Source organism: Varanus komodoensis, unplaced genomic scaffold (genome assembly GCF_004798865.1).
Source record: "Varanus komodoensis strain SLA01 unplaced genomic scaffold, ASM479886v1 scaffold16, whole genome shotgun sequence".
Taxonomy (NCBI): Eukaryota; Metazoa; Chordata; class Lepidosauria; order Squamata; family Varanidae; genus Varanus; species Varanus komodoensis.
In genome coordinates, this window is record NW_025335468.1 from 14777060 (window position 1) to 14793796 (window position 16737).

General features: G+C 41.4%; 1 protein-coding gene across 5 annotated transcripts in view; it reads right to left on the reverse strand.

Moving 5' to 3' along the window:
* DENND2B (DENN domain containing 2B) overlaps positions 1-16737 on the reverse strand; it is a 157463-nt gene that overhangs the window by 19852 nt on the left and 120874 nt on the right. For all 5 annotated transcript variants that reach the window (XM_044425932.1, XM_044425929.1, XM_044425931.1 and 2 more), the window contains 5 exons: positions 15557-15666; positions 13458-13527; positions 5688-5765; positions 1071-1211; positions 1-149 (listed from right to left, as the gene is read on the reverse strand). In XM_044425932.1, coding sequence (XP_044281867.1) covers positions 1-149; positions 1071-1211; positions 5688-5765; positions 13458-13527; positions 15557-15666 — 548 coding nt within the window. The remainder of the gene's footprint in view (positions 150-1070; positions 1212-5687; positions 5766-13457; positions 13528-15556; positions 15667-16737) is intronic.

A 16737-nucleotide genomic window follows, 5' to 3' on the forward strand; every position in this document is an offset into this window, starting at 1 on the left:
CTGAGCTTATCTGCTACAAAGATCACTCGCCGTTCCAACAGGAGGGAAGCAAAGATTCTGATGATCTGCCTTATACTCAGACACTTGAACAGACACTCAAAGTCCACGTGTTCCAGACGAGAGTCCATTGGTCTCCGAAGCTCTATTACCTGAATGTGTTCCACAAACATAAGTCACCATCTAAGTGTGAATATTAGACCAATCCAGGCTTGATTCTTTTGTCATATTGGAAATATACAATGTTTCTCAAAGTATCAGCTTGGCTCACATGTCTTGAGAACGGGCTGAGCAATTTTTCTGAGCACCTCTTTACATGTTACTTTCTGCAACACATGCATTGATAGTCAAGCCTATGGACAATCATTAAGAGAAAGTATGTGTATTTCTGTATTGGCACTGGAAGCTGAGTACCCGGGTAAAATAGACACTTCTTCCATGATTCATATATTATGACCTAAAAAGCATTAGCTCACATATGTTACTAATCCAGGTATTATATCTTGTTTGGCTAGCTTAGTTCTCTAAGACAAAATGCAATTATACACATCCATAATATACACACGGTTCGGAGTCTTTTAATGACCAAATATAGGCAAAAGCATGAAATATTTATTTCAGAGTCCCGAACTATCGCTAAGTGCTAGTGATAACTTCTAATTCCACCCTTCTTGCCTGTGATGACTTGTAGCTTCCTGACTTAACAACTGGGGATTAGTCATGGGGGAAAACACCTTGAGTGCTCGCTGGCTTGCTGACCTCGTGATAAAGCCTGTCAGCATCATCAATTTCACAGATCAAACCAAGAGGCCTTGAAGTATATGATAAGTTGTCAAACAAATATGAAGTTAGATTTCCAAAGTAGTCATACACCCCACCCCCCAAGATAAACTGCTGAATGGAACAGTTTTTACATGGAAATTCTTTTTTCTTTTTTAAGCCATCACAAGACATGCCTCCCCCACCACCAGAGCTGTGATAGCTGAGATCTACTTTCTTTCTTCCTATTTTTCTGATTCAGTGAGTGGGTGTTTTGTTAAGGTTTTACTTTACAGTTTAAAATTTCTTTTTACCTCATTTCCAGCTCCAGGCAGGAATGTCTTGACTTTGATTGTCTTTCCAGGTGCAGGAAAAGGAGACTCCATCAGACTTCTCATAAATGGATAAACCAGAGCAGCAGAGATTCCCCTTCTCCTTTCAACTTCATCCAATATCTGAACCATTACAGTCAAAGGCAAAAGAGAAGAAATGTAGATATAGTAATGTGCAGCTGTATAATAAACTGCAGGGGTGGGGAGCCTTTCTTTTCCTCCTGTCGAGGGCCACATCCCCATGGGGAACCACATGCCCCTAGTGGGTAGAACCACCAGCAAAAGTTGACAGCGCCATCCCTTCTGCTATCCTGTTCAATCTCCCCCCGCCAGCAGGCTGCCAGGGAAGGGACAGATCACCTTTGGTGGAAGTCTGGACTGATAGTTTGCAGAGGGTTTTGGCATTAAACCAAGGGCTTCATGATGCCATACTGCATACTATGCACACCCCCACTTTTTAGCTCTGTGCAGTCTAGATATTCATAAATGAACAATTATTTCATACATTTACATGGTTTAAGAGATAGACAAGAGCCAATCTGACTGTTCAGAAATGGCAATTAAGAACCAGTCCAATCTGAAAGTTCTTTAACATGAACTATACAAGGCAAGTTTTCTCAATGACAACAATGCTAAAAAGATGTTGTTGGAATGCTTGACTACTCATGTTATCCTCAATATGGGCTAATGATTATTGTAAACTTACTTTGAAACTCAAGCCACATTATCACAATGCTGCTTGTTTAAGTAGGGAAAATGTGCATTCACCTACAGCTGGGCACCTAGGAAAAATCTTACCTGACTACTTTTCAACTCTCTCAATCTGTCTACTTCATGTATTCATTCATATAAAGCACATGGAACTTGAACCAGCAACTCTGGTGGACGTGCCCAGGTCCCTTACTCACTGCACTAGTAGGGCAGCTCACAGAAAAGACTGCTGACGGCCTGGTCTTTGCTGCATTACAGCATCACCCAGTTAATAGCCAGAGGAGCATAGTATGGCGTAGCCCAGCCAGACCAGGTAATAGAAGCCTGGCTGGCTTTACATAACTGTTGTTTCAGGGTTTATCATTCTGAGCTACTTTCCCCTAAAATAGCCATACAAATTCTTGCACCTAACCACAGCTCCTCTTCCTCTAGATTATTACACCTAGACCTTGAACCTGACTGCTTACCCCCTGCCTCTTGCCCTTCTGTCCCCACTGCTCTGGACTCTGGTTTGACTTGCACTATGCACTCACCCCAACTGATGTCTTGTGGACCTGACCCTGGAGAGCCCTGGCAGTTAATCTACTCTTAACATATCTAAGCCACCTTTCTACCAAGGTACACAACTGGCTGAAATTCTACAGACGCACAAAGGAACATAGAAACTTCAACAAAGGTTATCTCTGTGCAGCAACTGCTTCGTTTAACTACCTCCCTTCAGGAATTCATTTCATATGCATGATGGTCAACATTTGAAAATTGGAATTGGTATGCAAGCAGAAGACTGGCTTCTATGATCCATGATCTGCATTTTTAAAACTAAACCTCCTATTCTGTAGTGCATATTTGGTTAATGTCACTGATGTGCCTTTGACCCAGGGTTCAAAGGCACAGTGCCAAAGGCAGAATTCTCTTATACATGCTTATGTTTTAACTTTTCCCTTCACGCCCAGAAACAGTAACAAAATAATGTTTTGTCCAAGCTAGATAGCAACATCAAACAGAAGGGTGGGGAAAAGTTTGTTTTCAAGATGTTTCCTGCATTTTCAAGCACTCACACAGTGTGTTTTTGTTTCAGCTGAAACATTATTTGAGATAACCTTAGGGTTACCACACTACAATAACTACCTATTTACCTTCAGAATTTTTATATTAAAAATATTAAGTGGAACAGAAAAATATGCACAGCAGATCCCGCTAAAACATGATTGTTGCAACCCCCAATTTAAATCCTCCTTTTTGATGGGGAGCCTAATGTAAAAACACTCCAAGGTTTAACTTGCACCATCACACTTCCTGCCAAGGTGACAAATTAGGCTTGGTATTCCCTAATTTGCAGCTTTAGAGCTATTGTCTCTTCTCAGCTGATTTAGAGCTAACTTCCACTAATTTGGTAGGAAGCAATTTCCAAGATTGACTGGCAAGTCTTAAAATCAGCCAGTGTGATGTCATGTATCTTGTGGTTTTACTGTAGAAAACTTTCTTTAAAATAATAAGCATACTTTCAAGCTTTCCTCCCCCAGCAGTCCAGAGTTCCCGGTCTGGATGTTACGATGAACAACTCAGGGATGGGGTACCTTTGGATGGATTACTGCAGCAGGCATAGGCAGGCCACCTGGCACCTGCACATACACTCACTCCCAACTACCTAGACAACCCAGGGATAGTCATGGCATGTGAACTGGGGGAGCAACTTGCCAAGAGGAACAAAAGGCCTAGCTTTGCAGCACACACAAGGTCTCAGGTCTAATCCCTGACTTCTTCAGACAAAAGGATCAGCTGATGGAGAAGTCTGAGACCATGAAGCGTGGCTGCCAGTCAAACAGTACTGAGCTAGATGAGCAACTACTCTGACCTGGCACAAAGGAGCTACCTGCAAGTTCAGGCCACCGAGTGGCACCTGTAGGCATAGCAAAGTGGGGATTCAAATCCAAGCCATTCAAACCAAGCCAAATATTCCATTTTCTAAGCTGAACATGCCTCACGTCTGGTGTATCACCTATCCCTTGTGACTCAGTGACAGATTTCCTATGAAAATCCTCATGCAAGAGGTCCACTGAGTCAATACCATCAAGGTGAGCATGTTGGCAAAATCAGGCATAGGTCACAAGGTCACACAAGCACACAGTCCGTTCAAATTCAGGTTTAGGAAGCAAATGTTTCTGCTGTTGTCTTGCATCCAAGAACCCTCATATAAGGAAAATAATGTTTGTGATACTGCAAAGAAAGGGCCAGCATGCTGGTATCCAAATCCCCAAGCTTTTCTTCTTTTGTTTGCTTAGCCTCCATAAAATGTTTACCATTCCCATTGATTTCTGCATTAGAAATGTTGAGGTCTTGCAAAACTGTCTGGTATTTGAGGCACCTTTGATGTTATATAGACATATGAAGCAACCTTGTAGAGAAGAGCACTTATTCCCGTCTACTCCAACTAGCAGTCACTTTCCAGCAGAAGCTGTGCTAGCTGGTATTTTACTGGATTGGAACCTGGGATGTTCTCTATAAAAAGGAAATACTTTGCCCTTGTTCTATGGTCATTCCCTCTGCCACTTCCAGGTAACACACCCTTAACTCTCCTTCATGTATTTATTTTGGTGATAGGAAAGAGCCTAGCAACCTCGCATACGCACCAGTCCTGGTACAGAATAATAATAATTATTATTATTATTATTAGATATAGATACATACCACTTACCATATTTAAACAATTAACTGGTTTACAAAGATTAAAATACATTAAAATGAAAATTAAAAACTTTTACATAAAAATATAAAAACTCACGACACCATGGATAGCACAATCAGTCAAAGAGGCCTGTACTTGGCACCTAGAGCATGCCATAGTTGGTGCCTTCCAAATACAGGAGGAGGACCTTGCACAAAGAATGTTCTGCCATGGAGAGGGCCCACTCCTGGTTGCAAGATGGCAGTCTGCAGGTCAGGGTATTTGATATATTTGGATGATCAGGCCTATAGCAGGGTAGGCAGTAAAGTGATCCCAACTTGTTCCGGGCTTTATACACGACCACCAAGACCTTGTATTTAGCTCAATAGCTAACGAGTAGTCAGCGCAGTTGCTTCAACACTGGTACAATACGTGCATGGGCAGGCAGTCCCCTCAGCACCACATCTACTTCCATGTCAAACACCAGCATACATAAACCACATGGAAGTAATCCAAATAGGAGTTTACAATGGACTACAGTTGCCAGGTTGTCCTTGGACATTACCCTTTCTCTACGGATGCATATGCATAATGAGCTTTTCATGCACCCATTACAGTACCGTAGCTCAACACTGGCAGCACGGAGGGAGCCTTGTGGTAACAGGGACGGAAGTAGACTACAGAGTGGGAGACTTCCAAATTTGACACAATTATTTTCAGCACGCTGATAATACTTGTTGCACCGGCCACACAATTCTCTCAGGGGGATTAAGGCAGGGTGAACATGGGGGTAGTATGGACTGTGAGGACTGGGCATGCACGGGATGTACATTTAACTGCTGGGAAAAGAAAGTCTGTGCAGGCATTCTCTATATCTGGCAATAGATAGTCAGTTAGTGTTATATGGGCCTATCATTTCAGGCACGTGTGCCAAGAATTACAATGCAGCCAAAACTGGCTTTAGAAAACAATGGGGGAAAGAGAGACAGAGAGTATGTGTGTGCCAGTACCGACAGACACAGATGTTTTTCAAATCTAGATATATTTCAGGCCTTGAAGTAATAAAGCATTCTTTGATCAAGGCAATCACTGAGATGTCCAACACAGTAATTCTAAAGGACTGTTATCACCCATCAAGCAAATAATTTCTCTTCTCAATTCATTAAGTGTGCAGGTTTTCTGAGAGCAACTAATATAAGGACTATCCTAAAAGAACAGCTTACCTTGGAAAATAGGTCAAAACAACCCAGCCGGCTGATGACGCAATATACTTCAGGTAGACGTGGACCTTTTCCACTTGGCTGACAGCAATTAAAAAAAGAAAAAAAGAAAGGAGGTTTGAAATGTATATTCATTTTAATTGATTTGCTGATATGATTATACTTTTGGCCCCTGGGTTTTTCCTTTCTTCACCAGAGTCAATCTTCAGAAAGCATTTGTTGTTTTCCCAAGGCAGGAAACTAAAGGAACAGGCAGGCAATGCTTGTTGACTTTGGCAATCACTATGCATGGAGACACTCTCCAGCATCATTTCAAGTCAAAGTTGTTGTGTTTTTTTTAAAGAAGCCATATTTAACCATTTCTGCAACTCAGGTCTTTTTTTTCTCACCTCTGTTACATGAAGCGAAGCTACCAAAGCCAGGTAAGACGCAGGTTAGGAATGAGGGCTTAATAGTACTACATTTTCACTGTGGAGCAGATTGAGGTTGAGATTGCAACCACTAATGTGCTTGCATGCCAAGTCCATTGTGTATCTATAGATCCATTATGGGGCTCGTGCACCAGAAAAAGCATCCAGCAAACCCTTAACTCATCAGGACTGAACCCAGAAACTGAGCCATGTGCTAGGCAGATTGACCTTATCCTCACTGCCTTTCGACAACAGCATAAGAGTTGCATTTTTCCTGATGAAATAAATACAGGATTCATATCAAGGACAAGACCAGCCCCTAAAGTGACAATTCTGTGTATCTATGATAAGGTACTTCTCTCCATTTCCAATTAAGTCAAGGAGATGGTAACATCTGTCTTTAGAATCCTGGTTGCTGTTAACCCACTTTTCAAAATGTCTTTCTCACTGAATACCTTGCTGACCAAATTGTTTGACTCTTTGCATATGACGCAAAGGAAATGGCAGATTAATGTCTTAATCTGAGCATGACTGGGATGGTCAGCAGGTGCATGTCCTGCTGCTGTAAAAATTGAGAAGAAATTGCACTTAAGTGAACACAGATGAGTCTATTTCTGGAACAAGACCTGCTGTTCAGCAGACGTCACAATTCTGAAAAAGCAGAATCCTTCTTTGTCCATATTAGGTATAAAAACGCCTTCTAAAAGCATCAAGTGATTATATCTAGCATGTGGGATTTGGGTTAAAATCATTGTGTCAAATCTGCAGGAATGCTGCAGCCATGCCAGGCGTCCTGGACAGCTACCAGCTAAGAGCTGTCTTGCTGAGTGCCAGTAAAAACACTGCATTCCTGGGTCATATATAATAGCAAGAACAATAACTGCTCAGAGTTTAGTCAAAGGCTGTGGCCTTGTGAAATATTACTCCCGTTTTAAAAAAACAGAACAAAACAACCCTTAAAGGCTACAGTGTCAGTGAGTTTAAAAAATAACAATGAGCATCTTCATTTCCCAAACGCTCTTGCTTCATGTCTTTTACTTAATTCCCCCTGCGGTTACCAACAGCAGTGACTCCCTTTATGCTTACAAATCGTACTAATAAAGAATGGAACACTCAAGAGCTGGAAAGCTTTTGAGTGGCTGGAAGTCCTCTTTCTGGCAATGCTGCAACTGTAGGTTAGAGTGGGTATAGCAGGATAAACTACCTGACCTTCCCTTCCAGACCTGTAATACTGAAAAGAGCCTCCAAATATTTGGCATTTCACAGGGTGGTCTATTTGTTTACAGAAGTCTTTCTTAAACCTGAAATTGCTAAAACTGAGATTTCCTGGATTTCAAAAATATTTTCCTAATATTTTTTACCGTGAAATTTTATGTAATGTCTCAGATTTTAGAGACTGATATTAGCAAGGCACATAGTATAAATTTTTCAGTAGAAAGAGACTTACACGCATGTGTGTGTACACACGTGCATGTATACACTCAAATGCACTACATGGTTGCAATTAAGAACACAGCTCCCTTGAACTGGCTTGTTGACCCAAGATTATACTAACTGGCAAGAGTCAGTGTGGCGCAGTGGTTAGAGCGTTCTGGGTTCTAGACCTGAATGATTTTGGCCCAGTTACTAACTCTCAGCCTAATATACCTCACAAGGTTGTTGTGAGGGCAAAATGCAGAGTGGAAAGAATATGAAAGTAGCCTTGAGTTCCTTTCAGGAAAAAAGCCAGGATATACATATAGCAGGAAATAAATGTAAACATTGTGTACATGAATGCTAGGGCCTTGCTCCATACATTGCCAGAAAAGAGCCCTTCCTCTCCAGATGGAAGAGGGCCCTCTTTGCTCTCCATGAAACCCTACTGATCCAGTAGCGGAGGGCAGAATTATTTATCTTGCATGTGGCCAGTAGTAAGGCGATAGTGGAGCTGCAGATTAGTGTATGGCTCAATATATTGGTTCTGCTTAGAAGGTTTCACTGTCCCCCTGCAGAATGGGTCATTAGCATTATGCCCAATGAGCACAGCCCGCAATTTTGCATGCCACCACTAATCTTCCTAAAGCAGTAACGGCTGAAGCATGCCAAACAGCAGGATGTGCACCACATGCCAATCAACACTTCAAAAGACCTATTTCCCACAACTAAGGGACTGTTTGGACAGGGAATGGTGGATCGATACACTGGGGTCCTTCCCACTTTCCTCATTTCATGACCAGCAATGCCTAGCATGGCTGAAGAGAACTGGCTGTCATATCTAGGAGGCAGGCGGCAGGTGACCACAGCTTGGCCACCAGGATCAGTCCGTGAGGTTCTCAGTGGAATGCAGGGGAAACAGAGGCAAAGGCAAACAAGCAAGTCGTGGGGAGTGGGAAAGTCAGTTGCTCTTGGCATGCATTCCCAAGACCTGCTGAGTAGGATTCAGAGGAGGAGGAGGAAGAGGAAAAGCAAGAGGGGGGTCTTGGAATGTGGGCCAATTCCAGCCATTAAGATGAGAGAAGTGGAGGCACTAATCTCAAGGCCAGACTCCCCAGGTATGTAGGCAGCCTCTGAGAATGACCAGAATGTACAGTTAGACTGAGAGGCCTTGGAACATGGATGTTTCTCAGAGACAGACAAGGTGGGTGACTCTCGACCCCATGCTGCAACATCACGAGAGGAAGGTAACCCAATTAGAGGACTGGCATACAGGAAGGAGGCATGCTTATTTCCAGAAGGCATCTCCTGGAAACATACTCATAAGAAAAGTTCTTAGAAGTAAATACTACACTGGGTTCAATGAACTGCTCTGAGCATGCTCAGAGATCCCTTCTGGGTGTTTGTGCTTCTGGAAAACACTTCAGTCAAGAAAGAACATTTTGCAAGAAAGGTCTGTGGCTCTGAATGTGCAAAGGAATGGAATGCTAGTTTGTGACACAAGGGTCAGATACCATCAAGGCATAGCAAGACCAGAATCAAAGACAAAGTCAGGACAAGTGAGGGTCAGAAAACCAGCATGGCCTGGAAGGTCTAGAGGTAAAGGCAGAGCCAGGAACAAGAAGGGTCAGATACTGACAGGGTGTGACAGAACCAGGGGTGAAGGCAAGGTCAGGAGCAGGAAAGGATCAGGTACCAACAAGGCGTGGCAGGACCAGAGGCAAAGGCAAGGATCAGGTACTTGGTAGGGCAAGAACAGAGTTAGGAACAGGCCTTGTACAGGAGTCAGAATACAGTGCTGCCACCACAAAGGTCCATGTCACCATAGTTACACTGGGTGGTGCAGGGAAGTAGTTTACAGAGCCTCTTCCAGGGGTCCTAGCTGTGCTGCATGATTGTGCAAGCTCTAATCCATGCAAGTGCAAACAGCTTGGCCCTGGTCCTACAGGTACTTGTAGGGTGAAACGTACTACTGGTCTCCAAAGGAGCATGGCTCTATCGCAGCTCCAGATCCTGACAATGGCCAGTGAACAAAAGCATTTTTTGTGCATATGCAGTTACTCTTAAAATTTGAGTTCACAAGCCTTGTGATTTTTCCACATTTTGGTCTAGCATTTTTTGCACAGCTATATTTTAGCATTTAGCTTATCTTATGTACTAATATTTATATACACCCTCCTCTAAATATGGAGTTAGGGCAATTACTAAGATCAAGTTATGCTCTGCAGTGTCTCATTGTAAGAAAGAATGCAGAGCACCTTAAAAATAGTGCCTGTCGGCATAGAACAAGTAACAAAGAAGAGAGAAGTTAATAGATATCCAGAAGCCATATGAAGAGACTAGCAGTGCTGCTTAAAGAGTCAACTAGCTGTGATTATATGTGGGGACAAATGGAATTACCAAACATACAGTATTTTCAGAACAAATTTGCAGTATTTGATAAGGGACTGGATGCAGCCTACATCAATTAATGTGCTTCCTGGGCTAACGGATGAACCTCATGGGGAAGCAGGCTAGAAAGGACAAAGACAAAGGATATTGGAAATAGTAGCTGTGACCCAAAGAAGCCTGTAAAAGACAGTATTTGTTTGAAAAAATAAGAACAAGCCTACATCTAAATTTCATGGGTTTGTATTTATGCAACACAGTAACATATTTCAATTATTAAATACTCATTATCAATTGATTATTAAGTAATTACTAATTACAGAGGCAAAAAACTGGCCCCAAAATCCACTCAAAACTAATAATTGTCTTTGACTGTAAGTCTGAATCTACCAGGATGGTTTATATGAAAATAAAAATGCTCCAGGATGCCTATATACTAGACTGTTTTGTTCTGTTCCGTTTTTTGTTTTACAGAACAGTCAATAACAGAACTTATGCCTCTTCAGTGCCAATTTTTCCTTCCTACAAACCTCAATCTTCTCAACCAAACAAGCAGTTAGTAAAAAGTATATAATGTTCTTATGGCATCCGTACAAATGTTAATAACATACAACAGTCTCAATGCACTCTAACAAGAAATCTGCCCAAATATTCAGGAAGGCAAAGTGTGTGGGCTTACTCCTTCCAAGCTGGGGGGTACTAAAGGTTTGTGTTCTCAGTTCCATGTGTAACAAGTTCAACAAGAGTGCACTGTAACTCTAAAGTATGTTTATTCAGAAGTCCCACTGAGTTCAGTGGGAGCAGAGATACAGGCTACAGCATGATGTAACAGGTATAACCATTGTGCTTGTTAGGTCTATAAGCACAGCCCATAATGTTTGGTGCCTGAAAGGAGGGTGGCAGGAGTTCTGCAGAGCACAAAATGTTTTAGATTAGGAATGACATCAGGATAATGGTTAACACAGTTTTCACTTTTTCCTGAATGAATTTTACTCCTGAATTTTTCCCTACTGCTTTCTAAGGTCAATGTCCCAGCACTTAAAATTTTAGTCTAGAGCAGCATATTCATCCACAAAAAAGTTGTATTTGAATGTAATTTCTAATAATCTCACAGTATAAGGAAACACCTAGAACTTAAAACTGAATTGCTCAAGACGACGTGCCTTTCATCCAGATGGATTTATAATGTTGTGTTTATTTAAGCGAAGGCAACTGAAAATGAAGTAATATGACATGAACATGCTGTATATATTAATATGCATGGAAGGCTGACAACTGTGCTTGTCTGATGTTATTGCTCTGAATATGAAGTAATCACAATATTCTAGCCAAAACTGGACTGGAAGCATAATTTGACAGTGCCAGGAGATTAAATTAAAATATTTGAACAAACACACAGGCACATCTTCTTATGAATCATGTCGCACAGACCAGAGTGCTGGTTATAGACATGTATATGAATGAACGGGACTGGTGGGTTGGAACAGGCAGGATGGAGACAAGACACATATACATGCTCCTTAACTGTTTTTTCATACAGATGTTTCTGAACAGTAAAGTCTATATTCTGCAAGTCTGTGTTGTGCTGCAGGTATTCTGGAATGCAGCTGAACTAAAATACCCATCACCACCACCATCACACACACTATTCTGCCTTCATTGAAATCATGTCGCAGCTTCCTCTGATTCTTCCCCATCAGCAGTTCCCACTGCTAAACAGCCAAACTGTTAAAAACCTCAGAAAAGCAACTAGTCTCTTCAGGGATAGAAGCTTCTGCTTTTCCATCAAAAGGTTCCATCTACCTGCCCAATCCCCTTTCATGCATACCGGTGACCTGACTGAACCAGCACCAAGTCCAGTGCTGCACTGCAAAGAGGGTACAAGCAGTCAGCAGGGATGTTGCCATTTGCTGTCACACACTGTATTGGTCCTATTTCAACAAGCATCACTGATCCTACTAATTTGGCATGATGAAGATGATGTGGCATCATCATCATCATGGTCATCTCCATCATTGCACAGATACAGAACCAGATTCTTATGCAAATTTTACCCACGTTCCAGAGGCTTCTGAAGACAGGTAGGCTGGGCAGCTCTGTTTCTAGTTCCTGCTAGTGTATGCACAGTTCTGGCCATGATCAAAGGATCCATGAGTACACCAGCAGAGTTGTATGCCTACTGTGCACTCATGGATCATCCTTCCACTTGGCCAAGAACTCCCTTTTTGGGCATTGTCCACCTGCATTGGCCATCAGCACTAATGGAACTGACTGTGCTGAGCATCCCTTTGGCAAAGGGAGGCAGGAGCCCTTGCTCCTGTCTTTGGATCAGCCCACATGCAAGCGAGAGCATGTTACCCACAGTAAATGTGGCTCTTTTGCCGAGTCAAGTGGATCATCATCACATTTGGATTTGTTCAACTGGATATGTTCTAGTATGATTTACTTTGTACTGACATAGGACAGGTTCTTTGTTGCACAAATATAGTGCTAGTGCAATTATGTGTAATTACCCAATCACCCTTGAGCGGCTTTAATCAAAGCACTTAATTAAAACATAAAGAAAAAGATATTTAATGGATTCATTAAATGTTAATTCAGACACAATGTTGCCAACTTAAAATTCATTAAAGCATTCATTTGGGGAGTTAAAAGGCAACAGCTGAAACAGAGAAGTGGTCATCTAGCACAGCTGTTCTTCAACTGCTTCGGTTAATGTGTAAGCTCCTTACAGAGCAGCTTGTAGAGAAAAGAGTACCAGAATTCCCAGCATCCCCCAGGTGGCCATGCTGCCTGCAGTATGTTGGATTGTAGGGATTTTTAAAAAAAATCTAAACACACATATTTGCATTCTTAATCTTTCAAAAACTCCCTGCCATAAAGGGTGGAACAAGAAAACCAAAATTTTAAGGAAAATACTCAGCATCCCTGGAATGACGGAAGGATTTGATAGTGATAATGGTAGCCCATCCATATGCCACTCAATAACCAAAGTTCCCTCAGAGACTTTCAGTATTAACAATAAAACATTGAAACACATTTTTTCTATAAAGAAATCCATACTGCCCTTATTCCAATAAGTGATACATCTACTTTTTACATTTTTCTGTAACACAGAAGTGAGACACACATGCTTACTTTTGATAATATGCCCTCTTTAATCACAAAATTGGAAGTGATACTGGAGATCATCTAGTCCAGCCCCTTGCTCAAGGAAGGATCTCTTCTGCACAATGCAACCAAAGCATCCCTGGCAAAGGGCCACCTAGCTTCTGCTTCCATATGTTCTGCAAAGGAGAGCCCACCATCTTCCATGTTAATCCATACCATCATTGAACAGCTCTTACCACTAAGACAAAGTTTAGCCAAAATCTGCTCCCCTACAATTTTCTTCTACTAGTTCCTATTCTCTAAGCTACAAAGAACAAACCTGCTCCATCTTCTGCATGACACCCCTTCAGATATTTGGAGAGCACAATCATGATTTTCCTTAATCATCTTTTTCATTAGCTAATTCTCAGCTTGCTATAATTTTGTACTCTGAAAAAGTCAATGTACTTACTAGTAATCTTCTGCAGTAACCAAACCTTCTACTGCCATCTTCTCCAGTCAGCATGAAAGAGAATGTCTCACTGTAACAAAGATTACCACAATTTTTTATTGCACTCTTTAAAAGCAGGTATAAGATGTGCTCCGTTTTGCTTTCAATGAATCAGATTTTTAGACATGTCTCAAGATACCTTCCAGACAGATAACATTTGTGGTTTTATCCCACAGTCTTGGTGAAGGTTTGATACTAACCAAAGGATTTGTACTCAGCATGTCCATCTGTAAATAATTACTGAAAAGAGAAGCATTAAGGAACCAGTCCTTGTATTTCCTATTCTGAAATTAGTTCATTTTTTCCACTTATTTTCCTTACAGTACTCCACTTACACTGCTCAACAGGAATATGGTACTGCAAACAGTAGCTTATACTAATAATAACCTGTGATATATAGTTTCAATTATGTTTGAATGGAATATATTCAAATTAACTGATGAATTCTAGGCTATTTCCAGTTGGAGGATACCTAATGATATCAGTTAGAAGCTACTGAGCTTTCCCTTACAGAGCTGTTAATTGGCTAATTAACATGGCTGTTAATTAATCTGCTACATCTGCTTTTGGTTTTTGGCAAAGAATTGACATCTGAGCATCACACAGGAAGAATTTCCTCTCCTATTTTTCCATTACATAACTTCTAGGTGGCACCGTGGCATTGCTTCATAGCACAAACTCACAAGATGAAATTGTACTTTTTTCCTTTGACAATTAAATGCCGCTTTCCCCCTGCTCTAAAAAGACTTCCTGGAAGTGCTGGCTCAACACAGCAAGGAAACTAGAGGGCCATTATGTTGTCTAAAGAACCTGTAAACAAGCATGAGCAGGGAATGATCAGAGCATAATAAAGGCTTCACATTGAAAAGCATATTGCACTGCTATTGTCATCTTCTTCCAAAAGATTTTCTCTGGTAGGTAAGAATAGAAGAACTAGGAAGTGTATGACCAGAAAGTCAAAAGGGGCTCCCCTATAGAGCTCCCCTACCCTAAAATTCTGTGAATGAGGTAGGGTGAGAGATACTTCATCTGGAAATATCCCTAGTCCAGCAGTTTCAAGCCAAAGTCTATTCGCTGAGGCCTGGCAACACTGAGGTAAGCAGAAGGATGAAATGAAAATGTGACATGTATCATTATTCTGACTATTGTCAGAACCGTACAAGGGTGGACAATATGACAGAAATTAAACAGAGGTGCTGACAACATTTTCCCAATCTGGGCTAAGGGAAAATCTCAGTACACACGAAAGGAGCGAACACCTTTAAAGGCTCCTAAATACTTCTCTAGTTCTGTTTAAAATGGAGGACTCCAGGCTTCCTTTCTGCTATCCTTCCCTTCTCACCCCCCATCCCCACAAAACCATCTGTCCCCCTTTCCCTTTACTAATCTGGCCAGTGTTGCCAGAAGCCATGGTGGTGCAGGGTAAAAGGGAAGCTGGGAAACATGTCCCTTCCATTCCCTCTCCTCTTTGCAATGTGGCAGGAGGGAGGAAGCACAAGAAGGACAGATGGCTGTCTCTTCTCCTGTGGCTTGGTGGCTTTGTTATCTTCTCAGCAGCCACCAAGCTAACATGCAGCAGGCTAGGGCAACAGAGAAGGAGCAGGGGAGGTGCTAGACTTCCAGTATATTCTCTGAACCAGCTGAGGTTTCTACACATCTCTCAGAATAAAAAGGGTAGTGGAGGGTATTTTGGAGAGTGAGGAGCTGATGGAAAGGGCATTGTGAAGACTGAAAGGGCTGGCAAGGTCATCTTCTGAACCCCAGATTGGCTTAGGAAATTAAACAAGTTCTTTCTGATGTTTTTGCTGGTGGGGAAGAGCCTGGATAATTTCTGGGTCCAGCAGAAGAGAGCTCTCCTATCTCTGACACTATTGCTATCCCACCCCAACATTGAGCAAAGGACATTGGTAGGAGTTTTGAAACGAGGTATGTACCAGCAAGACATTATGGAGTTTGTGGGGAGGGGGGATCTAACCGTATTAATCACTGAATGAAGAGCAAAATGGTATGTGGGTTCTGTCAATTCAGATGACACACTCTTGAGACTACCAGCAATTTACCTGTTATATTCTGACACTGGATTCCAGTCCTTGGCATCTGGAAAGCAAAACTGGGGGATGGCTTTGAGCCGTTCTTCGGCTTCACGAACTTGTTTTGTGGGTCTTTCTAGCTGTGATTGAATAAACCAACATCAATTCTAGTATACATCCAATCGGTCTTTTGAGAATATGTACCAGAAGAACAGACTGAATAAACTAACCAGTTAAAGAGAAAAATTATATTTTATCTTGGATAGCCATCGTTACAGTTACATAGTTTCAAGTAACCTTGAGAAGATACACAAAAGTGCTATTATGTTGCTCCAGAGAAGACAACTAACAAAAGAGACAACTGGCTATTTCGGGGGGCTCACACCTGGGAAGGGAAGGAATAAACCTTCCCTCTACATATGCTGAGATTCCCCCATAACATGTACCCCCATAACCTGTACCCCCATATTTGTAGAAATTAAACTCAGAAGACACTGCAGGCTATGCAGTAAGTAAAATGTGTACTTTGCCCCTATTGGCCCTAATAAGAATAAGGTGCTATTCTTATTAATCTACTGCTATTCAACAAATAGGTCTTAAATTCCTGTATGCCATACAAAAGCCAATGGAGTACATAGGATAAAACTAAGGACACAGACAAAATTCTCCTTCTTTTCCGTTTCTAAACAAGTTCAGACTAGTGCACATTCATCACAATTTGCCACACCAATCTTTTTGTTCTTTCAAGTTATCAATATGCGTTCATTTATATGTTCATTGACTGAATTACAAAATAAATATAAGTCTTGATGTGACTGCAGAACCTCATCAGGATTCTATTTCTGCACTTATTTAAACAGTACATCTACATGTTGGTACACACTGGAAACTGTAGGAGAAGTAAGAAAAACTGAAAACTTAAACTGCAAAATTTATCTTAGAATCTCTCCAAATTAAGCCAAAGAAACACAAAGCAAAATATAGGAAAGGCAGAATCATGGGATGGAATTCATTAGATCAAACTGTTATGCTATAAACCCAAGTATATCTGTAACATTTATAAAATGGCATCATGTACATTAGTGGAAAAATTATAGAAAGTAATTATATTTGATGCCAATCATGGGACCACTGCCACAATTTATTGAGCATTCCCTGCCTCTCTGCATCATGTGAAATCATGATATCACATGTTTCCCCACATCCTTAAC